The 27,279-nt window shown below is 39.6% G+C and overlaps 1 protein-coding gene across 1 annotated transcript in view; it reads left to right on the top strand.

The window, feature by feature from the left end:
* Positions 1-27,279, top strand: part of ADGRV1 (adhesion G protein-coupled receptor V1) — a 542,954-nt gene that overhangs the window by 439,964 nt on the left and 75,711 nt on the right. The window contains exon 86 of the mRNA XM_061424381.1: positions 4,721-4,878. Coding sequence (XP_061280365.1) covers positions 4,721-4,878 — 158 coding nt within the window. The remainder of the gene's footprint in view (positions 1-4,720; positions 4,879-27,279) is intronic.

Consider the following 27,279-nt stretch of genomic DNA (forward strand, 5'->3'; position numbering starts at 1 on the left):
AGATATTAGTTATAAATGATAAACATCTACGTAATGAATAACATCTGTATTTTTCAACTCAGAGGGCCAGTAAACCGATGTATTGTACTTTCTGCACAAAGCAGAAAACAGTTGGTGATAAAGGAAGATTTCTTGATTCATCATGCATTTTAAAATTTCTAGAATAAAATTGGCAGACCATCTCTTTTTTTTCCCTTATAAAGAAGGGCATCACCATGATTGTCCATGTGGAAAAGGAAAGGCTGGTTGGAGTGGCAATGTAACCGTGACATAGGTGCCAATCTCCCTTCCTGGGGAAGGTTGGCACATGAGCCTGTGAATCATAACTATTATCGTTGTCTTGTTGAGGAGTAGCACTTACAAAGAAGACCTAGGAACATACATTTATTATTCTTTCATTACCTAGTTCCTTTTTCATTACCTATGTAACCCAGATGTAACCCATGTGTCAGCTGCCTGGATCGCTTCAAGTCCTCCAGTATGCCAAGGTCAGCTTGTTCTCGAAAATATAATTAAAATGGACTCAAATCACAGACTCATGTACAGGGAGTTCCCAGCATTCCTTCCAATATTTACAGCAGTTGTAAGTGAAGCCTTTGTCTCTCCTGGACTCTTGGCTTCTGAGCGCCTCCTCATGCTGATTTCACACAAGAATTAAAAAAAAAAACAACCCTGAAATACCTCGTGCCGCCCACATAATTTATTTAAATCAAGTTGAGTAATGCAAGTGGAAACACTCAAGTAAGTATAAAGAGCTACCTATGGGAGGTAATGATCTTAAGTAAATGAGAAAGTGATATAAGGCGTTGTGAATGCTCCAGGGTGGACTTGAAGGGGAAAATCTGAAGGTAATGAAACAATATCCACTCATTTCATCTGGCTGAAAATAGAGAAAAGGATGAAGTCCTGGCAGGATTTTGAAATAAAGTCGGATTGTCTGTGGGTTATAATAAGAAAAAAATTTACCCGTGAAACTTTAAAAGGGAACAACAACGAGAAGTTAGTCATGGGATTACCAGAACCCAAAGGAAATATTTAACACCAGAAGAGAGCAGGGCCACCAGAATGCTTTGAAGCCGGTTGAGCTGGTAATTAGAAGGAACAACTTTGCTCATCTTTTTTAAGAAAGCAAATCCACATGGCCTTTGTCTCATTTTCTGGTAAGTGCCAGAGCTGTCCTTGAAGCAGTAAGTTGCCAGCACGTTACTCAGCTGCTTCCACAGCCCTGTGTATGCATAGCATTCAGCCTGCTTATTTCTTCCATTGTTTTTCCAAGAATTTGTTCCCAGCCTTACTTCAGAAACCATTCTGAACGTGATAGTCACAGTTTCCCAACTCCCCACATCACTTTCATGCGATCAAATCTTCAGACTACCTGGATGGACTGCGTATCTTCTTCAGTTGGCCTAAAGAAAGTTCTGATCAATGAGGCTTTTTTTTTTTTTCTTTTAAGAGTAGGATATAGTTCACTTGGGCTTCCCTGGTGGCTAAAGAATCTGCCTGCAATGCAGGAGACCAGGGTTATATCTCTGGGTTGGGAAGATCCCCTGGAGGAGGAAATGGCTACCCACTCCAGTATTCTTGCATGGAGAATCCTATAGACAGAGAAGCCCGGCAGGTTACAGTCTGTGGGGTCACTAAGAATCAGACACGACCGAACAACTAACTTCCACTTTTCTTTCAATAGTTCATTTATCTTGGGAACTTTTAAGTTTGGGGGCTTTCCTTGTGGCCCAGCTGGTAAAGAATCCGCCTGCAATGCGGGAGACCTGGGTTCCATCCCTGGGTTGGGAAGATCCCCTGGAGAAGGGAAAAAGCTACCCATTCCAGTATTCTGGCCTGGAGAATTCCATGGACTGCAGAGTCTATGGGGTCGCAAAGAGTCGGACACGACTGAGCGACTTTCATTCACTCACTTTTAAGAGTGTGTCACAAGTTTTATTCTACATCAGTTGAAAGTCCAGTCAGACAAGATTGATCAGAAAATGAAAATACATATTTGCCTTCAAGGAAAAGTTGAGGGGGAATTTAAAACAAGAAAGCGTTAAGTATGTGAGAGAGAATGTGGAATGATGTAGCCAGCTCCCCCTGCATTCCATGACCCCAGTCACCTGAGTGGGTGCCCTGACTGCTGTCTCCGCCTGTGGGTTACCCTTTCAGCCCTGTCTCCAATGTTCGTGTTTCAACAGGGTTGTCTGAGCCCCTCATCCCTCAGAGAGAGAGTGCACAAGGCAGAGACATTTTGTTGGAGGGAGATGGGGATTGGAGTCACAGGAGTGGACAGGATTGGGTGAGGGAGACCCCTGTGGGACTGTAGGGCCTGAGGTGAAGAGGCAGGCAGGAGGGGTTGCCAACTGAGAGACACCGGGGGCCACAGCCCTCCTTGTTCATGACCTGGCCCCATGCTGCGTGTGTGGAGGGCAGACTTAGGGCCCTCTCAGGAGCCTGGTACTAACAAGCAGTCACAACCTGTGGGGCTCTGAAGAAACAGAGGGGAAGAGGGTCGCTTCAGGACTGGGTCATTTTCCTGCCCCTTTCTCTGAGAGAATGGTCCCGCACGGCCATGTCACTGTGCAAGCAGGGAGAATTGCCCGGGAGACTGTGATGAGCTAGGACACTTAGAAAGCTCCCCCTCTCTCCCCAGAGACAGCACAGGCATGCCTGCTTCCTGCTAACCGCTCAGAGTTCACTTGGCGCAATTTACTTTTGGGCCAGGGTGGTAACGCACTTCCCTGGAGTTCTTCCCAAGGTTTTCCTCTAAGGTAAAGGAAAGTTTTCAGGAACATCCTTCACACCGACAGATGAGATGCCAACATGGCCCGCCACCAGAAAGGGTAGGTGTTGGAGAGCCCAACCTGTATACCGTAGCACTCTGTACAAGATGTTTATCATCCCAAAGCAGCTCACAGTAGATTCAGCAATTATCCCCATTTTACAGCCTGAAAGTGAATTGTGATGACATTTCTCAAGATAAAAAGAAAGCACTGAAGCCTCTGTGACTTCCTTTGTCAGTGTCTGCATTTGTCTAAGCTGCCTTAAGCCAGTCTGTAGCAGTGAAACCATAATTCAGATGAAAACAATAAGAAATCATTTAAAGCCAGTGTACATGAAAGTGAGGAGCCCACATGACTACTATTTTTAGTGCAGAAATATATTCAAGATCAAAGCCATTAATGTTTGCCTATTTTATTTAATCATGTGCCTTTTACCTGGAAGATGCAGGTCTTATACAAATGAGTGTACAGGGAAAATTTTAGGCTTTATGCTGTCCAAATTAAATTCTGAAAAGACAGAAAATTCATCATTTTGACATCTCTTTGCAGATGCAGAATGTGTGTTAAAATATCTCTTGAAATGTGTCTTGTTTACTTAAGGAATACATTTAGCAGATCATGTTAATTAGAAGTAATATCTGGGTAAAGTCTTTCATAATGTATCTCTTTTTAAACATAAAAATCAAGGGGCTAATTTCCCAAGTTGTGAGAATGGATGTTCCCTCTCATTACCTGTATTTTGGATTTTGAGGTTTTCTTGTAAGTAAAAGTTTACAGCATCCTTGAGTTTTTACAGCATTGCTTGAGTTTTCAGCATCCTCTTTTTTTTTTTTTAACTATATAATAATCTAGGTTTGCAGGTGTTATGTATCAAGAAATGGAGAAGTTGGGGAAATTTTTTGAAAAAAGACATTGCCTACTCTTGAAATTCCTTGTAAAGTATTATTGTCATATAAGTTGTAGGAAGTGTGTCCTCTATAAGAATACCTCTGAAGCACAATTTTAGATATTGAGAACCTTTCTAACCACTCTCCATTTTGAGTTTTGTTTTTTTGTGTGTATGTGTGACAGATTTCATATAAACAAAACTTTTTTGGTGCATGGGTAAAAACTTCCAATTACATCTCTAAAACCATTTTCTATGGTATTTCAGTGTTACCAAAATATGTAATGTTAAGTTTACCTTAAACCTCATTGACCTAAATAAACTCCATGAATAATAGATACAATTATGTAGTATAGCTTCTAGATGGAAAATTGTCATCATTTTCAAGAGAATGAATGGCTCTGGGGAAATGTACAGCTTAGGAATGACAAAACTGTCATTCACTCAGAAAACAAAATTGTGGAAATGACAGAGTTGAGCCCTGGGAATCCTCAAATTTGCCTTTAAACAATACCTTCTTCAAACTAGTGATTACCAGTGGGGAGAAGAAAGGGGGAAAGGCAATATAGGGATAGGGGACTAAAGTGGGAACTATTAGGTATAAAGTAAGCTACAGGGAATATTGCCAATATTTTATAACAACTATAAATGGAGTAGAATCTTTTTTGATAGTTTTTTATTTTATTATTGGAGTATATTGCTTTACAATGTTTTAGTTTCTGCTGTACAATGACATGAATCAGCTGTATGTATCCATATATCCCTGCCCTCTTGAATCTCCCTTCCACTCCCCCAATTTCTCAAACTTACTTGGCCATAACCTTTTTTGAGGTTTTCTGAGCACCTCAGGTTATGCATGTTCCATGGAACCCACTTTGTGAAGCAGTGGGCTAGATTTAGTCATGTAGCCGCTACTCAAACAGAACCCCAATTTGGCAAACCAAAAAGCTGCTGTTGCCAGCCCTGAGATACAAAGAGCGAGTATAAAGCGTTGTAGTGCACCGTGCATTTAGAAATGTGGGTGTTGAAGCCGAGTTATCTCTTCTCTGGTCTCTTCCAGGTGTTTCATCCCAAACATCTACGCAGCTCTGTTCACTGCAGCTCTCGTCCCGTTAATGTGCCTCGTGGTGGTGTTCGTGGTGTTCATCCACGCCTACCAGGTGAAACCACAGTGGAAAGCATATGACGATGTCTTCAGAGGAAGGACAAATGCTGCAGGTTTGTAGGAAACCATATTCGCACTTTGGAGCTGGGCACTTTTAACGGTGGGAAAAGGTCACTGAATGGTCTCTTTATCGAGAACAGGAAGGAGGTTAGACTCAGCTTTCAGCTCTGAAGCCAAAAGTTACAGTTCTCTGATTTCTCCTGCTCCTTGGGCCTTCCTTGCAATCTCTCTCTCTTTAGGGCTCTGCAGGTTTCATTGCTGGTGCCAGTTTTGTCCCTAAGATATTAGTATTCAAGTAAATGACTCAGAACCTTTGGGAGCTGCTTCTCCAAGCATTTTTCAACTCAAGCAGTAACAACCTGGGTTCAACCTGTGAAATCTGTTCATTTCTTGCAGACTCTGAGACTTTATCACAAACAAACCTTCCTAATGCTTGTGAGTGCTGTATTTTGCATGTGGAGTTCTGATTGTGCAGACAGATGTTCAAAAACATATGTGACCAGACAGCTTCATAAGTGGCTACACATGTCTGGTTACTTAAGAGTGCAAGTCTTTCCAGCTCAAATTGGCTTTCACTACCAGCTCATTTTTTCCCTTTGAATCATACTTAACACCGGTTTTTATGATCTGATTCTTTTTCTATCGTTAGATTAGAGTCTCTTAGGAATGTTTTTAAGGAACGATAACCAAATACCTACATAAGAAAACTCAGTCTAAAATGGTTTGAGTGACTGGAATATTGAGAATCTAATGAGCTGGGGAGTGGAGGAATCCCTCTTGGGCCAAGAGGAAGACTTGTCTTTTCTATAAGATCAGTTAAAGATAAGTCAGTTGCTCAGTCGTGTCCAGCTCTTTGCGACCCCATGGACTGTAGCCCGCCAGGCTCCTCCGTCCATGGAATTTTCCAGGCAAGAATACTGGAGTGGGTTGCCATTTCCTTCTCCAGGGGATTTTCCTGACCCAGGGATTGAACCCAGGCCTCCAGCATTGCAGGCAGACGCTTTACCATCTGAGCCACCAAGGAAGCCCAAGTCTTTTCTAAGCTTTTGCAAATCTAAGGCCAAAGGAATGAGAGAAGTTCTTCACATGTTAAGTGCTGTCCAGAGTTTAAGCAAGATACCATCCATGAAGTCACTTAGAATAGTGTCTAATACATTATTAGAGGCTCAATAGATACTGTCTCTTATATGATAATAAAAAAATTCATTCTAACATAATAAAAGCCTCTAGTTCCTAAACTATGTCAGGGACGATGCAAAAAGATTTTCCTTGTAGTATAAAGAGAAAGGACTCTTTTATATTAACTTATGGGGTAGTTTGTAGGATAGCTGTACCTAGCCAATTCTTCCCTCTTCTCTCTGATTTAGCGTGCCATTATTATGTGGGCAAAAATAGCACTTAAGGTTATGATTAAATTTAGATTCTTCCATTAGAAAAGCAATGTTCAATGTAGAAATTGTACTTTTTCATGGGACATAGAATTTATCCAGAAGCTGTGCTTTTATTCAACTTGAGATTAATTCTGTTAAAATACATATTCTCTTTTGAAGGCAAAGTTTGTTTCTCCCTAATAACAAGATTTATTTTGTTCTGTATACTATATAGAAGTGCCAGTGTTTCAGTAGTGATGACATCATAAAAGCCTAACCTAATGAGTTCGTCTTTTTCATTCCTGAATCACCCCTGTGCCTGTTGGATATGATCCATGGACACAGTAGATAAACAATGGTCCAATTCTCTAAAAAACAGCTCTCAAGCATTGAACATAAAATCCCTAGAACACTTGTATCTCAACTGGTGAAACCTCTCTTACAATGAAATATATTAATAGAAGCATTGCTCTTATTATAGCTTTTCAAATAAAAAAACAATTATGGCAGTTCTGATTTCCCTGTTCCCACTCAACCTAACAGTCATTATCTCACTTGGACTCTTAAACAGTGTTTTCCTAATTAGTCACTAGTTCCAGTTCTTGTCCGTTTCGTTTTCTCAGATGTCTGTATTTCAACAATGTCAAGAGGCTCCCCTCACTCTCTAGCTTTACAATCATTCATCTTTATTGCCCAAAAGAAAGTCCAGGCTCTTTATAACACTAGAGTCTCTATGCATCCACCCCGGGCCGTCTTATCACCCCCAAGTTAGTTACCACTCAGCCTATATTCTGACCATGTCATTGATTCAGTTTTACTCATTCTTGGAATTACCTGATCTGTCATCTTTGCTCATGAAGATGCCCTCTATGAACTCCTCATCATTGGTTGATTAAAAAAAAAAAAAAACTCACGTGTTTAGTAAGTAATGAGAGAAAATGTAGAAGAGAGAGAGGTGTAAGGGACTTACTATGCTCCCTTAATCTATCTTAGCTCCCCAAAGCCATCCTCAATAAATGCATAATCTAAGTAAAAAATGTGTGCTAAACAATCCCAAGTTGACTCCTTCCAAGATACTGCTCACTTGGAAACTGTAGAAGCTCCCAGTATGCTACTTCTTCCGTGAAGACTGTGAAATTAATGTCTTTACCACACCAAATGAGAATTACTCATCCTTCTATGATTTTAAAGCATTTTGCCCCTACGGCCATTAGAGCCCTTAACACTTACTTCAGAATGGAATGGTGACTTGTTTTGGTGTGTGTGGCTGATTTCCTTAATAAATTATGGATTCCTCAAGGGCAAGGACCATTTATTATTCACCTTTGCATCACCAGAGCCTTGTGGAGTGCTTAGTGGATAGCAGGAGCATAATTAGTATTTGTTGACTGAATAATAATCATCAATGTGCCATGAAATCTTGTAATTATAGGAATGCACCCACAAGCTAAATATAGCATTAAGAAGAAGAGAAATCTGTCATATCATCCAAAGTAGAAAGTATGGAATCTATCTCATTGATCTGTTTGTAGATACCCCTTTGAAATTTATTCAAAGGGGTATCTACAAACATAAGCTCCTCTGTCCATGGGATTTTCCAGGCAAGAGTGCTGGAGTGGATTGCCATTTCCTTCTCCAGGGGATCTTCCTGACCCAGGAATCGAACCCAGGTCTCCCGCCTTGCAGGCAGATGCTTTACCATCTGAGCCACCAGGGAAGCCCAAATATAGCATTAAGAAGAAGAGAAATCTGTCATATCATCCAAAGCAGAAATTATGGAATCTATCTCATTGATCTGTTTGTAGATACCCCTTTGAAATTTATTATTAGGACTATTATTTTTTCCTTCTATGATTCTCAAAACTATGTGTTCAGCCTTGTCCTCTGACTTGATACTTTAGATTTTATTTGAAGCCTCCTTTAATTTTCCTCCACTTGAGTATTTCCACTTAGCTCAAATTCAAAATGTCAAGAAAAAAAAAATCTGTCTACTCAGGGCCATTTGATAATCTCTTTGAATCTGTTTGCTAAAATTCCATTGCCTTGACCTGAAAAATATTGTCAAGATGGGACTGTAAATTCATGTTTTGCCCATTTTGCTGTTCCAAATGCATCGCAGTTAATGACAAGATATAACAAGAAAAAATTAAGAAGAAGATGAAATGGGGATCAGAAACACAAAGTAGAATATAAGCTGGGCTGCAGCCAAGGGCCTGATGTTTTCTGGGTCCACAAGCCTGTGAATGCAGAAGTGTCTCAACTGCTGTGGTGGTAAGCTGGGATTTAGAGGTCTCACCCAGGGCAGGTAGACTGGAGCAGCAGCGCCTGCAGGAAAGGTGTCTGCGAAAGGCCCGCCGCTGTAGTGTGGGCTTTGGCTTAGGGGTCTGGGAGCCCAAGGAGAAAGCAGAGGAAGAATCTTGTCAGGTTCCTGGGCCAGACTCTCTAGAGTTCACAGTTTTATCTGCCATATTTATATGTCATTTTGGGGGTAGAAGACCCAGGATATCAAATTAGCCTTCTTTGGACAGGAAGGTTAAATGGAGGCCACCATAAAACTATTAGACAGAAAGAGGTAGCCAGAGAGGAAGACAGAGACTAGGGGAGAGAGAGAATGAGCAAAGAAGCACATGCTTTCTACTCGACTGGCTACAACGTCAAATATCCAAACACTGGAGGAAAACTGGTGAAGACAGCCCTTCAAATCACCAATCAAAAAGATAAATATGATCCAGAAAAATATATAAAGATAAACTATACATAACTTTGGTAATTATGTTCAACTCTTCAAAAAGATAAAGCAGGAATCAGCAAACTATGACCCTACCAACCACTAACCTGTTTTCTCATTTTATCTATTTCTTTTTTCACAGCTTCATTGAGATATAGTTTACATGTCATAAAGTTCATCTATTTAAACTGTAGAGTTAATTGGTATTTATTATATTTATAGAGTTGTGTAACTATCACCATAATCTAATTTTATAATTTTTTCATCATCCCTTAAAAAACCCCATACGTGTTAGCAGTCACTCCCCATTCTCCACTTCCCTGGGCCCTGCTGCTGCTGCTACTAAGTCGCTTCAGTCATGTCCAACTCTGTGTGACCCCATAGACGGCAGCCCACCAGGCTCCCCCGTCCCTGGGATTCTCCAGGCAAGAACACTGGAGTGGGTTGCCATTTCCTTCTCCAATGCATGAAAGTGAAAAGTGAAAGTGAAGTCGCTCAGTCGTGTCCGACTCTTAGCGACCTCATGGAGTGCAGCCCACCAGGCTCCTCCATCCATGGGATTTGCCAGGCAAGAGTACTGGATTGGGGTGCCATTGCCTTTTCCTCCCTGGGCCCTAGGTAACCATTAATCAGCTTTTTGTCTCTGGAGATTTGTCTGTTGTGCACATGTCTTATAAGGGGATCATAGAATAGGTGGTTGTTCAGATCTGGCTTCTTTCACTTAGCAGAGTGGTTTCCTAGTTTATCTGTGGTATAGTGTGTATCAGTACTTAGTTCTTTTTGTTGCCAAATGATATTGCACTGGATGAACACACTACATTTTTGCTTATCTGTTTCTCAGTTGACGGACATTTGGGTTGTTTTCACCTTTTCGCTATTATGAAGGTTCCTATGGACATTCATGTACAAGATTTTTTATTAATATATGTTTTCATTTCTCTTGGGCATATATACCTCGAATTGGAATCTCTGCATCATATAACTATGTTTAACATTTTGAGGAACTACAAAACTGTTTTCCAAAATAGCTCGAGTGATCTGTTTTGTAAATAAAGGGTTTTTTTGACACCCAACCACACCCATTTTTTTACATATATTCTTGACTGCTTTCACAATACAGAGTTGAGTATATGTAGTTAAATAAAAGCCATGTGACCTGAAAAATCTAGCATATTTAATATCTGGCCCTGTATAGAAAATGTTTGACCATTCATCCTTGACATAAAGGCAGATATATCCACTCAAAGCCCTTAAACATAAGAAGCAAAAATAGATATAAACAAAATAAAAATACAGACCAACATGAAAATGAAAAAAGTCTCAAAAATCTTGGCAATGAAAATACTAGTAGTTGAAAATTTTAAATATCTTAATATTTGAGATAAGATACAGATGAGACACAGAAAAGAGGGAATTAATTAGAATCTGAAACTAAGATTGAGAAATTCATCAGTGAAACCTGCAAAAAAAGAGAAAATAGGAAAACAGAGCTAAGAAGTAGGAGAATACATGGCCAGAAGAAAAGAATACAGGGAATGGAGAAAAAGATTTGAAGAGGTAGTTGTTGAAAATTTTCTAGAATTGAAGAAAAAAATAACACAACTACACATAAATATCCATTGTTTACAAAAAAAGCAGAGGGAGGTGGAAGAATGCTAAAAAGTCTAGTATGTTAGTAAAGTTCTCATGTGTATTTTTGAAAACCTGGATAGTAAATACCTTTTCTTTGCCTCGCATATTCCTTACTGTTAGAATAATTGGCACAAACCCCATTCGGGAGCTTGGAGGCCACACTGGATGCAGAGGCTGCCAAGTTCTCCAAAAACTGAAGTTTCACAAAGCAGCACAAGCTGGTCCCAAGCCTCTTCTCTTCTTCCCTATGAGATTCATGCACACCCTGTGTACACTTTATACCCAAGAAGGGGGGCAGTTCTGATTGTAGTCATCCCTCTGTATCACTGACTTCTGTATTTGAAGATTCAACCAACTATGGATCAGGAAATATTTGGGAAAATAAAATTTCAGAAAGTCCCAAAACGCAAAACTAGTTTGTCACACGCTGGCAACTATTTACGTAGCATTTACATTGTGTTTACAGCGTATTATCAGTAATCTAGAGATTATTTTAAGTATTCCAGAAGATGTGTGTAGGTTATATGCAAATACTACACCATTTTATATAAAGGACTTGAGCATCCTTGAATTTAAATTTTCTACAGAGTTCTAGAACTAATCCCCCATGGATAGAGGGAAGACTGTAGTCTCAAGCAGGTCCAGCCTATTTCTCTACAATTCCAAGCATGCAAAAGTGACTCTTTTTCCTAATGCAGCTGAGATGGTTTATGGTTTAGCTTTATTTTGCCCTGCATTTTTAAATTGGATGAGCATTTTCAGATATTGCAGTTAACCCTTGAAGAGCACGAATTTGAACTGTTCAGATCCACTTACACGCAAATGTTTTCCAGTAGCTATGTACTACAGCAAATTTGGAAAACTCAGCAGTGGCCACAGGACTGGAAGAGGTCAGTTTTCATTCCAATCTCAAAGAAAGGCAATGCCAAAGAATGCTCCAACTCCCACACAATTGCACTCATCTCACACGCTAGTAAAGTAATGCTCAAAATTCTCCAAGCCAGGCTTCAGCAAAATGTGAACCGTGAACTTCCTGGTGTTCAAGCTGGTTTTAGAAAAGGCAGAGGAACCAGAGATCAAATTGCCAACATCTGCTGGGCCATCGAAAAAGCAAGAGAGTTCCAGAAAAACATCTATTTCTGCTTTATTGACTATGCCAAAGCCTTTGACTGTGTGGATCACAACAAACTGTGGAAAATTCTGAAAGAGATGGAAATACCAGACCACCTGATCTGCCTCTTGAGAAATTTATATGCAGGTCAGGAAGCAACAGTTAGAACTGGACATGGAACAACAGACTGGTTCCAAATAGGGAAAGGAGTTCGTCAAGGCTGTATATTGTCACCCTGTTTATTTAACTTATATGTAGAGTACATCATGAGAAACGCTGGACTGGAAGAAACACAAGCTGGAATCAAGATTGTGGGAGAAATATCAATAACCTCAGATATGCAGATGACACCACCCTTATGGCAGAAAGTGAAGAGGAACTAAAAAGCCTCTTGATGAAAGTGAAAGAGGAGAGTGAAAAAGTTGGCTTAAAGCTCAACATTCAGAAAACGAAGATCATGGCATCTGGTCCCACCACTTCATGGGAAATAGATGGGGAAACAGTGGAAACAGTGTCAGACTTTATTTTTCTGGGCTCCAAAATCACTACAGATGGTGACTGCAGCCATGAAATTAAAAGACGCTTACTCCTTGGAAGGAAAGTTATGACCAACCTAGATAGCATATTCAAAAGCAGAGACATTACTTTGCCAACAAAGGTTCGTCTAGTCAAGGCTATGGTTTTTCCTGTGGTCATGTATGGATGTGAGAGTTGGACTGTGAAGAAGGCTGAGTGCCAAAGAATTGATGCTTTTGAACTGTGGTGTTGGAGAAGACTCTTGAAAGTCCCTTGGACTGCAAGGAGATCCAACCAGTCCATCCTGAAGGAGATCAGCCCTGGGATTTCTTTGGAAGGAATGATACTAAAGCTGAAACTCCAGTACTTTGGCCACCTCATGTGAAGAGTTGACTCATTGGAAAAGAGTCTGATGCTGGGAGGGATTGGGGGCAGGAGGAGAAGGGGACGACAGAGGATGAGATGGCTGGATGGCATCACTGACTCAATGGACCTGAGTCTGAGTGAAGTCTGGGAGTTGGTGATGGACAGGGAGGCCTGGTGTGCTGCGATTCATGGGGTCACAAAGAGTCGGACACGACTGAGTGACTGATCTGATCTAATATTTAAATTTATTTAAAGATTAAATATTAAATATATATTGTATAAATTTTATGATCTGATCTGATCTGTACTATAGGCTTCCCTGGTGGCTCAGATGGTAAAGAATCTGCCTGCAATGCAGGAGACCCAGGTTCAGTCCCTGAGTCCAGAAGGTCCCCTGGAAAAGGGCATGGCAACCTCTGTCCATAGGCTTCTCCAGGCAAGAACACTGGAGTGGGTTGCCATGCCTTTCTCCAGGGGATCCTCCAGACTCAGGGATTGAACCTGGGCTTCGCACATGGCAGACACAGTCTTTACCGTCTGAGCCACCAGGGAAGCCTAAAGAGTTGGACACAACTGAGTGACTTGCAGTTTTACTTTTGACAGTACTATACCACCTGCTGTTGGTTGAATCCTCAAAAGCAGGAAGTATACATATTATTATGTACACAACTATAAAGTTATATGGGGATTTTTGACTCCGAGGGGTGTGGCATCCTAACCTGCACATTGTTCAAGTGTCAACCATATGAGATAGTATTATGAGAAATACATTCTCAAATAATAAATCAAGAGTTGAAAGTCGGGACTTCCCTGGCAGTCCAGTGTTTAAGACTCCATGCTTCCGCTACAGGAGAACGTGTTCTCTTCCTGGTCGGGAGATCATGATCACCTATGCTGCATGGTGTGGCCAAAACAACAGTAAAAAAAAGAGTTGAAAGTAAATCTCCTTTTCTTATAGAAGCACAGTTTCCTGATGTTTCAAAAAGCTAGGTTTTAAGCATTTTTGATCAAACCTTGTAAAGAGTTTTTTTTTTTTTTTTTTTGCTTATTTACAAATTACTTTTAGCAATGAGTGAAATGCATTATGAGAAGGAAAGGTCAGTTTATAGTTTCCTTATAGCTAAGCTGTTTTTCATTTTTTGCTAACTGGGATAATTATGATTACATATATATCTTAGAGATTTAGGTTTGGTAAACAAATGTGATGAGTTAATACCAGCATCAGGCCTGTTTGAATAACTTAAGAGCTTGCATCAGGTATTTTGTGGGACCTGGCCTCTTCCATATTTCCACAGAACTGTTTTCCCAGCTAAGTACTCTTGTGCAGATTGGATGTGCCTGACAATAGGAGCAATTTTTCAGCAACACTTGTGTGTTGGTTATGTCTGCCCAGTATCAACCCCATTATACTCTCTCTTTTTTTTTTTTTTTAAGTGACTTTTTTGCTCCTGACATCCCTTAATTTCAGAGTTCAAATTTCCACTGAAATCCAGAGGAAATGGAGAGCAGAGGAAGAGCTGCTTGTAAATAAAATACACTCTCTGCTATAGTCTCCAGAGATGGCCTCTGTCAGTCCCTCCCTTTCTGAGTGTGGCTGGAACAGTGATGTCAGTCTGTCTTCCTTCTGTGCCCCGTTGGTTGCTCGACTGCTAAGTAACAGATTTTAAAAAGTCGATGGCTCCTAATGAAATTCACTGGCCGCCCCCTCCTTCAGTGAACTAAGTGCGCAGTAAGAATGAGTCAAGATAAAGGTATGTTCCCTGAACTCAATTTCGATGTCTCAAACAGCCTTTTAAACAAAGCCTGTAATTTTAGGCTTTGGTTTTGATCTCTGGCAATGATAAGCTTGTCTCTCCTTTTAGGCTCAATAGAATTTACTGACTTTTTCTGATTCATCAGCCAGTTCTTATGATTCATGGACCAGGAAGGAAAATTAATTTGAATGAAAAGAGGAAGTAGATGATTACAAATCCCTTTCTTATAAAAATCCCACACATATGTTTCAGTATATGTAAAAATGTAAAGGTGGCTTGATCCAGCTGGCTATGTATAACATGAATCTGAGGCAGTTGGAATCTCCTGGTGCAATAATGGCCACTTCTCTGCTTGGTAATATATTTGAAAATGAATGCTTCCATTTCTTCTCAGGTTCCATTTCTTTATATTTACTAATACTAATGGAAATCAAGATTCCATTGCTATTACAAAAATCACCGAAAGCCAATTATAATATTATGAAGTATCATCCCTTATATCCTGAGAATGAGTGACTTGTCTTCTCCTAGCATCTTAAGGTATTTCTAAAAGAGACCAAGGAAACTCATTAAAAGCCAAAGGAAAAAGAAGAGGAAATCAGTTCAGTTCAGCCGATCAGTCGTGTCTGACTCTTTGCGACCCCATGGACCGCAGCATGCCAGGCTTCCCTGTCCATCACCAACTCCCGGAGCTTACCCAAACTCATGTCCATTGAGTCGGTGATGCCATCCAACCATCTCATCCTCTGTCATCAGGGTCTTTTCAAATGAGTCAGATCTTTGCATCAGGTGGCTAAAGTATTGGAGATTCAGCTTCAACATCAGTCCCTCCAAGGAACACTCAGGACTGATCTCCTTTAGGATGGACTGGTTGGATCTCCTTGCAGTCCAAAAGACTCTCAAGAGTCTTCTCCAACACCACAGTTCAAAAGCATCAATTTTTCAGCGCTCAGCTTTCTTTATAGTCCAACTCTCACATCCATACATGACTACTTGAAAAACCATAGCCTTGACTAGATGGACCTTTATTGGCAAAGTAATGTCTCTGCTTTTTAATATGCTATCTAGGTTGGTCATAACTTTCCTTCCAAGGAGTAAGCATCTTTTAATTTCGTGGCTTCAATCACCATCTGCAGTGATTTGGGAGCCCCAGAAAATAAAATCAGCCACTGTTTCCCCATCTATTTGCCATGAAGTGATGGGACCGGATGCCATGATCTTAGTTTTCTGAATGTTGAGCTTTAGGCCAACATTTTCACTCTCCTCTTTTCACTTTCATTGAGAGGCTCTTCAGTTCTTCACTTTCTCCCGTAAGGGTGGTGTCATCTGCATATCTGAGGTTATTGATATTTCTCCTGGCAATCTTGATTCCAGCTTGTGCTTCATCCAGCTCAGCATTTCTCATGATGTACTCTGCATATAAGTTAAATAAGCAGGGTGACAATATACAGCCTTGACGTACTCCTTTTCCTATTTGGAACCAAATAGCTCTTAGTAAATGCAATATGCACTGTGCCATGTTCTCCAAAGATGGCCACCATCAGTTACTTCCCTCCCTTGATGTGTGTCCTACTCCCCACATAAAGCGGTAGAGTCTGTTTCCCCTCCCTTTAACTTTTTGGACTTGCTTAGGAAGTGAAAGTGTCAGCTGATAAGTTGTGCCTGACTCTTTGCAACCCCTTGGGCTATAGCCCACCAGGCTCTTCTGTCCGTGGAATTCTCCAGGCAAGAATATTGGAGTGGGTTGCCATTTTCTTCTCCGGGGATCTTCTCAAGCCCGGGGATCAAACCTGGGTCTCAGACTTGCTTAGACCAAGATAATCTGATGGAAGTGATACTGCCCCATAATGGGTCAAGCGTTTAGGAGGACAGGCAGTTTCAGTTTCCATTCTTTTGGAAGCCAGCCACAATATAAGAAGTCTGATTACTCTGAGACGACCATGATATTAGCATCTCCAAGCTAATTGTGTGGAGTGACCACATGAATAGGCATATATAACCCGCCTCCAGGCTTCCCAGGTAGCTCAAACAGTAAAGAATCCACCTGCAACGTGGGAGACCTGGGTTCGATCCCTAGGTGGGGAAGATCCCCTGGAGAAGAGCATGGCAACCCACTCCAGTATTCTTGCCTGGAGAATCCCCATGGACAGAGGCGCCTGCGGGATACAGTCCATGGGGTCACAAAGAATCTGACATGACTGAGCAACTAACACGTCAGCCTGCTGTTGTTTCAAGCATCCCAGCTCTGATTCCAGACATAGGAGTGAAGAAGCCTTCTTGTCGGATCCAGCCCAAGTAGACACCACACAGAACAGAAAACTGCCCAGCCTAGATTGTAAAATATTTTAAGCCACCAAGTTTCTTATGTAGCAATCAATAGCTGAAACACTGTGGTTCTGGCGTCCTGATTTTTGGCACATCAGAATTCTAAGTATGTCATTGTCATTTTAAATTTTATTGTCATTTTTATTTTATTGCATTGTTTTATTTTAATTTTTATTGCTTGTCGTTTCAAACACATATTGCAAAATTCTGAGTATATCATTGTCATTTTAAGTTTTACATGGTTTATAAATACAAATGAAAAACACAATATGCTTTTTTTCCTAAACCAAAATTGAGGTTTCCAGTGAAGCAAAGTAAAAGTAATCTTACCTAGTAATAGTACATACTTAAATCAAATCCAGAATGACCAATATTACAGGTTTCACATGTCCTTGGCAGAAAACTGCTTGTTTGCAGTCTACTCCCAGTTCCATTGCTGAAAAGAAAATAAAAAACAATACCTAGGGACCAAAGGAAAACCCCAGAACTCCTCGCTGCACAATTAACAATCTCTTCCAGTTGAGCTTTAAAAAAAATCTTTGTGAGCACAGTTTAGTCTCCCTACATTTTATCAGTAATGCTGGGGGAAATCCAAAATATTTAAAGAAACATTTTGGATGCTCATCCCCTGCTTAGATTTATATCTGTGACCTCAGTCTTCAAAGATTCCAATCAGAATCTTTGAACCTGAAAGACGATATGTAGTTGTTCAATGTGTATTGGTTTTTGTTTTTTTTTTTCATTATTGTTATTGACTGGGGACTTGATATTGCTTATTAAAATCTCCTAGAACTTTAACATCAGGAATTAGTTTCCTAAGACTTAGAACATTGAGATAAAAAGTAAAAAATAAAATCAAAGAGTCGCGAGAAAGCTTACATTTCTGTTTGAACTCCTGATTTCCACATGTAACCAAAGAAGAAAAGGGACTAGTAATTTGTGGCAGAGCTGGGTCTTTCCAAAACTCGAGTTTCCCAAATGTTTATACCTCAGGGACTGCCTTTTACCTAGTCTCTGTTTAAAACTGATGAGGACAAGGGTGGTTCTCTGTTTAGGCTATTTCAGTACTAAAGCTTCAGTTTATTTTCAAGGTGGACAGTGGGAGAGCATGGATGTAGTAGGATTGGGAGAGAATAAAAGGCTGGACTGCATGTAAGTAGCAGCTATGTGTGGACTTTAGCCCTGGTGGTATCATCATGATCATCGTAACAGCTACTAATTGCTGATATACCAGCACCCTGTGCTAAGCATTTTGTGTATATTATCTCAGTTTTCACAAGAATCCTGTGAAGCACGTATATCTAGTCCTATAGTGAGACAAGAAAATGAAAGAAATGCGAGGCTTAGAGAGGTGTCCAGATTTGCAAAGCTGTTGAATTGTGCAGTTGGGGTTAAAACCACAAGTGACTCCTAAAGTCTCCAGAGCTCTCTTCCCCAGTGCTTCACCGTTCGCCATTTTGCCGTCAAATCTTTCATGGAGAAAAATGACACGTAAATGTTAAATTAGACGTAGAGAGCTCTGATTCCATAAAAGGAATTGTTAGGCTCCATGCCCCAGAAAGAATTTGAAGTGATTCAGGCTAGCAAATTGTTTCTTCATCTTCTAATTTCCAAGAAAGACTGCCTTGTCTCTTTAAGGTACTGAAATGTGCCTAGTTTTCCTCACTATTCACATATATAGTGCAGGCATAATAATAATATTTAACTTTATAGAGCTGTTTCAAGCATTAGATGTTAATTCATATTAAGTCTTTAGTATACTCTGTAACATAGTAAGCATGCAGTATGCATTGGTATTTTTATCAGCATAACAGCTCTTTCAGTATGTAACTGGTGCAGAATATTTTGTCCTGGATCATTCCTATATATCTTTCAAATATGTGCCTCTCTTCCTTTCTTCATCTTTATGCCTGGTGTATATTAATTGACTTGAGTTGTCATAACAAAATGCCATAGACTGGGTGGTTTAAACAGTAGCTATTTATACTTCACAGTTACAGAGGTTGAGAAGTCCCACAGTCTGGGTGCTGGCCAATTTGGTTCCTAACTAGAGCCCTCTTCCTGGCCTGCAGATGACCATTCTCTTGCTATGTTCTTACTTGGGGGAGAGAAGGAAAGAGAAAGGGAAAGAGTTCGCTCATGTCTCTCCTTGTAAGGGCACGAATCCCATTGTGAGGACTCTACTCTCATGACTTAATTAACTCTTTATGTCCCTATTTCCAAATACCATCATATTGAGGGTTGGGGTTTCAACAAATGAATTTTTCAGAGACTTAATTCAGTTCTTAGCACGTAGCTTATATCATCATCTCACAGCTCTCTTAAGACTGATATTTCTTGGTTCTTGTCTGTCCCCTTTCCACATGGAACCTTTAAAAGGTTAAATTGATGGCATCATTCATTCATTCAATAGCAGTCCTGAGACTGTAGGATAAAAGGAAAATTCTGCTTTCATGCATAAAGTCTCCATAGGCACAGCCATTTTGAATTAGTGCTATTGTCTAAAAAGGACATAATGTCTGTCAAGTCTGGACTCAAATAGTGGAACTGGATTCAGTCTCACTTGCTGAGTTCATCATTCATGGTGATTGGGCAGGAGAAGGAATGCAATTGAAAATAATTTCTTGATACCCATCATGAATAGGCTTCAGCAGAATGTCAGTGGAAGATATGATCATGGTCCACGTTTAAAGCCGTTATCTAGGAGCATCACAGTGGCATTGCTGCTCATAAGCCTTGCACATTCTTTGCCCTTCATCTGTTATTGACATAGGCATACCATTGCCATGCCTCAGCTTGACCCAGAGGGTCAGTGAAACTTTCCCAATTGTTTGTAATTTTTATATATAGGCCGAGTTTTTCCATATATTTTCTTGGCAGTTTTTTTCCAAGTTAATTAAAAGTTTGCATTTTAATTTTCCTGGCATACTCCACTCTTTCAAAGGACTTCCCCCCGCCTCAAATCCTTCTTTAGTTATCTTGGGCAAATTACCAGTGAAGCATTACTTTCTACTCTTTTGAAAGCTACATGAAACAGTTATTCATGTTTATTGCTTTGATCTAAGAGCACATTCATTTCTTTAATGGGTGACTGAAATCTTTCATTCAACTTTTGGTTGATGAACATACAATTTCTGATTTTTTAAAATATCTCTCTCAAATTTGTATTCAGACTATTGCCAAAGAATATGTTAAAACTCTACTGAAGAGTAAAAAAAATGAATTTTTTAAGGCTATTTTATCTTAGAAAATCTATGCCATTGAAAACACTATTCCCCTCTAACCTAGTCTGTGAGGCACCTCAGTTGGTATCAACATGGAAACCTTGTGATATTCCATGGTTCTCTCTAATCAGGGAAACTCCAAGTAAGGTGTAAATTACATTTATTAATCTACATCTAACATGTAAATTCCATTCATTATTTGAAACTTTTTTCATTTATTCATTTTTGCCAGTCTTGTTACTTAGAGAGGGCTTCCCTGATAGCTCAGTTGGTAAAGAATCCACCTGCAAGGCAGGAGACCCTGGTTCGATTCCTAGATTGGGAAGATCCTCTAGAGACAGGATAGGCTACCCGCTCCAGTATTCTTGGGCTACTTTCAATTTATGATTCAGTGTCTGTGCAATTCTTTAAAAAATACATAGTCACTAAACAGTTGCTTGATCACACTTTAATCAACTGGTACAGTATTAAAGAGGATATCCAGAAATAAAGGAAAATAGAGTTGTTGGGACTAGGAAAATAGGGAGTGGGGACAAGCAATCTGGGGAATTTACAGTTGTATCATAAATTTCTTTAGAAGTGTATAGCTGGCACAATATCTATGATCACAGCACTATATTTAATAGTTAATGCATTATAAAACTCAAAACGTTGAATGGAGAAAAAGGACATTTTTATAAAAGTTGTTTTCTTCACCATATCAAAGGTAAAGTTTGAATTTCATTGGGCCGGAAGGCAGTAACAAACTTGATCTGAACCTTTTATAAAATGACTCTTTGACTTGTCTGATCATAACCAAAATGGCACTCTCATAAACAAATTACTTTCCTACAACCAGTTGCAAGAGGCTACTCCTTCCAACTAGTAGGATATCAAAAGTATTTGTGGTCCATCTTGAACTTCAAAGTCATTATGTCCCTGTTTAATGATTTTTCCTATTTTTAATTTTGTGTTCTTTTGCTTGCATCATCCTTGACCTATTCATATTACTGTGATTACCATTTCTCAAGCTGGCCTCCCTTCCTGGGTCCCCTTCTCCCTCTTCACATCTCCCTCTGCCCGCCTCTCGTTTCTCACTCCTACTGGTCTTTATCTTCACTGCGACCTCCCTTTAGGATATTTTCAATAGCTCCCTTGATGTCTTCACCAACATGACTCTCTTCTTAAGCAATTTCAGCATTCACCATTCTAGTCTATGTCACATACTTCTCTTTTTCCCAGCCAATTAGTGCTACTCTGCAATAGATACTGATTTATTCTGAGTAACCTTAACTGAGCCATCTCTGCTTCTCAGTGAGCCTTTGGATTATCTTTACTTGATTCTTAGGTAATCTTTAGGAAACAGATTGCCCATAAGTCTTGTGCTTAACACCTTCTATTCTCACTCTCTATATAAGATAGGAAAACAACCTGATGTTCTCTTACTTACTTTATCTGAACACTGCTTTCTGTTTTTCTCCCTTCTTTGCCACTTTTCCTCCCATTTAGGTAAGGAAGTAAATAATTCATTCTTACCAAAGAATGAATTATTGCCATGCAAAACAATTGCCATGCAATTTTCTTCTTTGGGAACTTGTTTTCATTAAATTTTCCACAGTTGCCTTGCATCTTAAATACAATACATCTTAAAAACATCTATTCTATGTTTTTCCCCTCCATCTAAAAACCTGCGTCACTGTTCGTGCTTAAAAGAACATGCTCATTATCCTGCTGCTTTATCAAGTTACCTCCCTGCCTCTCTTCTTCACCAGCTGACTTCTTGAAGAGGAGTCCATGCAAACTCTCTGTACTCATCACCTTCTGTTCTCTGCCTTGCTGTTCTCTTCGATTCATCACCCATAATGTTGAGCACCAAGTCTGCTGACCTCTCATGTTCTTGTCCTTAAAAACTCTTCTGCATAAGTTGTACTGGTAACTTCCCTTCCTTGAATAGTCTCCCTCCCTTGGTTTTCATAATACTCTTCTTTTTTATTTTCCTGTAAATCCCAGGCCATGACTCATTTTTCATGTGACTCATAACTCTGGAATAGATGTGTTTTTCAGGGATTGCCTCTGCCTTTTTCACATCACAGTGGTAATTTTCAAATCTATCCACTTGAGCTCAACTTGTTTTCTCACCTTCTTTTCTGTCCTCTTCCTGGGAATAATAGATTGTTCTCAGAAGTACAAAACTTGTCCACGACTTGCCTGCCCCAGTTTCTCTGATCTCTGTTATTGTTTCTCCCTGTTCCTTCTATTCTTCCTCTTAATCCTTTTCTCATTTTCCTAATTTTGAAGCCAGTATAATTTTTGTTTTACTTGATAGCTGTAGACTTTCAGGTCAGTAGTTGTCAAAACTGATCATCAAAATCGCTCTTTCACTAATTACGGTTTGATGAGTCTCTTTACAGCCTCAATGTATTGGAGTCTCCAGGGATGAAGTCCCAATAGCTGTATGATTTTTAAAGTTCCTCCTTGTTTTCTGATTCGGGGGTACTTCACCTTTAGATTCTTTACCATATCTTTGTGTCCATCTCCTTGTTTCTATCGTGGGAGTCACTCCTTCACCATGTTCTTGCCCCAGGTCTTCATCATGTCTCACTTGGACCACTGCCGTGATTTCCTGGCTGGTATCCCTGCCTCCAGCTTTCTGTCTACCAATCTGTTTACTTTCCCGTGAGATTAAGGAAATTTCTCTTCTGATTGGGCACTCGTCTTCTCAGAAATCTTAAATGCCTCTCCATTTCCTGTAAAATCTTTCTGTTGCTTAACCTGGTCCGAACAATCCCCTCATGACCTCATTCTTCTCACTAGTACCCTTCCCGGACCTGTCATGCAAGTCAGAAGGGTATTTTACACTAATTTCTGCACTTGCCTTTTTGCCTTTCTTTCCTACCTTAAGCTCAAAATCCACATGTTCAGACATAGCTCATCTTTAAATTCCAGGTGAAATTCCTTCTTCCTCACAAAAACCTTTCTGATACCATCTATGGGAAGTAACTGCTGCTTTCCCTGAATTTTTATGTAACTTGATCCCTTTCTTCTAATATTTATCTTCTACCTTTTATTATAGTGTGTGTGTGTGTGTGTCTGTGTGTATTCCCCCCAACCATGGAGTTCTCCAGACAAGAATACTGGAGTGGGTAGCTATTTGCGTCTCCAATATATCTTCCCAACCCAGGGGTTGAACCCAGGTCTCCTGCATTGCAGGTGGATTCCTTACCATCTGAGCCACCAGGGAAGCCTATATATATATATATATATACACACATTGGAAAGAAGATCCATATGTAATTCATCCTTTTACCTGTCACATTTTATCTAATACACTTTTGAATCTTAAATATATATGTATATTTATATCTATATTTTTTGAATAATAAGCAATCGCCAAAGTTTATATAAAACTGTTCTAAGTATTTTGCATTTCAATCATTAAATCCTCGCTGGATTTAATAAAGCATATTTAGGAGGTACTGATGTTATCTTTCTTGTACAGATGAGGAAATTGTGCATCAGAGCAGTCAAGTAACTCACCAAGGTCACACAGCTAGTAAATGGACCTCAAGTAATCTGGCCCCAGAGTCCATGCTCATAACCTCTCTACTATTCTGCCTCTTTTAGAATAAATCCCATTCAGTCAACTTCAGTACATGCTTTTTAAAAAAAATTTATTTGGCTCAGGGCCCTTGTTCAAAACATATCTTTTCTTTTAATTGAATTTGACAGAAGGAAATTATAAAATTTAGTATAAATTACCTTCAGGAAAGCAAAATGATATGATTTATAATTAGAATGCATCAGCTTCAAGAAAGAAGTAGAAATTGGGTCATAGGAAACACTAAAAATGTTGAACAATTTGAAGCTCTATTGTACAGTTTCATAAGACAGTGTAAATCGATGTGGTTGTAAATCAACAAGTAATTGAAATGAGCAATTGTTGATACTTACACATTTAATTAGATGATTTCGAAGAAGTAGGGTGATTTTCCTTTCTCCAGCATTCTCCCCGCTAATGCCAGAGTCTTTGCAAGTAAACACAATCTATGGTTATATGCCACCATGAAAAAAGGTTTTTTTTTTCAAATGTGGCTCACAGACTTTGTAACACAATAAACTTCACTTGATTTGAAAAAAAAAGAGAGAAACAAATGAAAAATGTAGAAGGATCTGTCTAACCTATTAAAGATGGAATTGAATAGTAACAGTAATACTACTACTATGAATAATAATAAGTGAGTAGCTCCATGTCGGAGGCTTGGAAAGGAAGGAAGGGAAGGAGAGAGGGAGGAAAGAAGGAAAGAAAAAGGGAAGAAAAAAGTGGAAACATAGTTGATAGCCTGAGATGAAAATAAGCTCTAATATCTACCTTCTATTTACTACTAATAGCTGACACCTGAAATAGTAATAGCTGAAACCGTCTAACCATTAACAATGTTAATTTCCACATGAAAGAGGAGAAAGAGTTAAAATTAAAATCTTACACATTTTTAGATCTACAATGGCACCCCACTCCAGTATTCTTGCCTGGAAAATCCCAAGGATGGGGGAGCATGGTGGGCTGCCGTCTATGGGGTCGCACAGAGTCAGACACGACAGAAGCAACTTAGCAGCAGTAGCAGCATAACATTGACAAATACAGAAAAAAAAATTTAAAGTTTGTCATTAGATCCAAGTCACATTGGTAAGATTACTTTGGCCACCAACATATAAATACTGTCAATGTAGATGGTTTTGGGGGGACAGCCTCCTTCTCCCTAGATCATACACATGGCCATTCACCCAGCAGATTGCCTTTCTTTCTAAGCACAATGGTTTCTCTTTCTTTTTCCTGTAAGGGCTTGATCCAAGGTTGTTAGTATGAATGAGCAATACAATATTAGTTCATTTTCATCTGCATAGACATTCCTGGCACACCTGTGGGTACTGTGCCATTGTTTAAATAGACAATGATAAGCCTTTATATAACACAGGTATTACACCACTTTATGGGCTGTTATCATATATTCTTGAAAACAGCTCTCTTTGTGGGTTTGGTATTAGTTTTCTATATTTACAGGTATAGTTATTTAACAACAGACAGTAAATAATATCCCCAAAGCTTTTGAGAAATACATAGCTATATTTTTAAGATCAGACTATGCCCTGATAATCTGATACCAGAATATCTTTTGGAAGAAGAGATGCTGTGAATCACACTGACAGGAACCAAAAGATTTCATTCAAGTGGACTTTTTAGAATAGTGACGTGGCAAAGGAAATAGAATAAACATTTTACTCAATGTTACAGTTTTGTAGTGTGAGGGCTAGAGACCCAAATTAAAGAAAGGAAATATAAGCATTGAGATCAGCTGGCATTTATTCAGATCAAGGGTCTCTACTAGGAAACAGTTCTGGGAACTGACATATTTAACACACTGTAAAAATATTTTCTTGAACACATAGAGTTATTTTTAGTGTTAATTTTTCTGAGACATTGTGTCAGAATTGACTCAAGACTTCAGTGTTGAATTAGAGCCTATTAAATTGTAATGATGGCCCTGTGATGTACTATCAAATTATCTTTAAACATAACTGCCTCAGTTCAGATCAGTTGCTCAGTCGTGTCTGACTCTCTGCGACCCCATAAATCACAGCACCTAGGCCTCCCTGTCCGTCACCAACTCCCAGAGTTCACTCAAACTCATGTCCATCAAGTCGGTGATGCCATCCAACCATCTCATCCTCTGTCGTCCCCTTCTCCTCCTGCCCCCAATCCCTCCCAGCATCAGAGTCTTTTCCAGTGAGTCAACTCTTCGCATGAGGTGGCCAAAGTATTGGAGTTTCAGCTTTAGCATCAGTCCTTCCAATGAACACCTAGGACTGATTTCCTTTACAATGGACTGGTTGGATCTCCTTATGGTCCAAGGGACTCTCAAGAGTCTTCTCCAACACCGCAACTCAAAAGCATCAATTCTTCAGTGCTCAGCTTTCTTTACAGTCCAACTCTCACATCCATATGTAACCACTGGAAAAACCATAGCCTTGACTAGACAGACCTTTGTTGACAAAGTAATGTCTCTGCTTTTGAATATGCTATCTAGGTTGGTCATAACTTTCCTTCCAGGGAGTAAGCGTCTTTTAATTTCATGGCTGCAATCACCATGTACAGTGATTTTGGAGCCCCCCAAAATACAATCTGACACTGTGTCCACTGTTTACCCATCTATTTCCCATGAAGTGATGGGACCAGATGCCATGATCTTAGTTTTCTGAATGTTGAGCTTTAAGCCAACTTTTTCACTAGTCATGGCCAAATACACAGTAACCTAATTCCTCAAATTATGAGACCATCTAGTAAGATTTAAAATATAAATGTAGAGGTTGAAAGATGCATTGTACATTTTCACTGTATTATGAAAGCCAAGTGTGTTGGGAATTGCTCTTAGGTGCCTGAGCATGCCTGGAGATGACTGTTTTGAACTCCTTCACGGCTAAGTAACTGGTAATGTAGTTAGAAAAGTAGGTTAAGCCAGTCTTCGATTGTTGGTTGGCTGACATCATGTTTGTTTTAGAACTCTGATCTTCTAAAAACGTTGGTCATAATGTCATTTTATGAAACATTTATGAAGTGTGTAGAATGTTGCTATGTTGACTGTGAAACCAAATGATATTTCTCCTTCCCATAGTTGCAAGACATTTTTCTCACAAGGAAAAAAAACAGTTCATTTCACCTTTTCCTTAAGAATCACAGACCTATTTGACAACTGCCCCCCACCCCCCGAGTAGAATATTATCTGGCAACTTTGAAGTACATGGTTCAAATGGAATTACTCTAATAACAGTGCATGCAAGGTCCATGTGGGTATGTCTCATCTAACTTGATTATTCTCCTTAGATTCAAAATTATAGCCTGCAAATTGAAAATTATATATAGCTTTTGCAAGGCGAGACCATAATTCTAGGCTTGTACCATTTTTTTTCAATCCCAATAAATCACCTTCAAAGTAGGCCTGACAGTCAACTGTCTTCTAACGTCCAGGAGAGCCCAAAGTCACCCATTTGACAAAGTACCGCTGTTTAGGTTCCCAGCAAACTTGAGACTCCTTTGAGAATTTTCTCACATTTCTCTTGTACCTGGGAAATATGCTGTAGGCCAGTATTGACTTTCTGCCTGCAGAGTCAATATATTACCTGTGCAGGTCCCTCCAAATTAGGCTTGCCTCCTTCACATCCCAGAAAAGGTCAGGGTAAATGCATATCAGAACATGATAGCAGTAGGCGTCCCATGATAATTATGTCTACTGTGCCTGCTTGATGTCTAAGATAGCCTACTAGCTTCTTGAACTATCTTTTAGAGCAAAGATTTACACATTGTGGGTCACAATACACTGGTGAGTCTCCTTGCAGTATTTTAGAGTGAAGTGGGATGGGATGGGATGGGATGGATTGGAATGGACTAGAATAGGG

The sequence above is a fragment of the Bos javanicus genome, chromosome 7, assembly GCF_032452875.1.
Source record: "Bos javanicus breed banteng chromosome 7, ARS-OSU_banteng_1.0, whole genome shotgun sequence".
Lineage (NCBI taxonomy): Eukaryota > Metazoa > Chordata > Mammalia > Artiodactyla > Bovidae > Bos > Bos javanicus.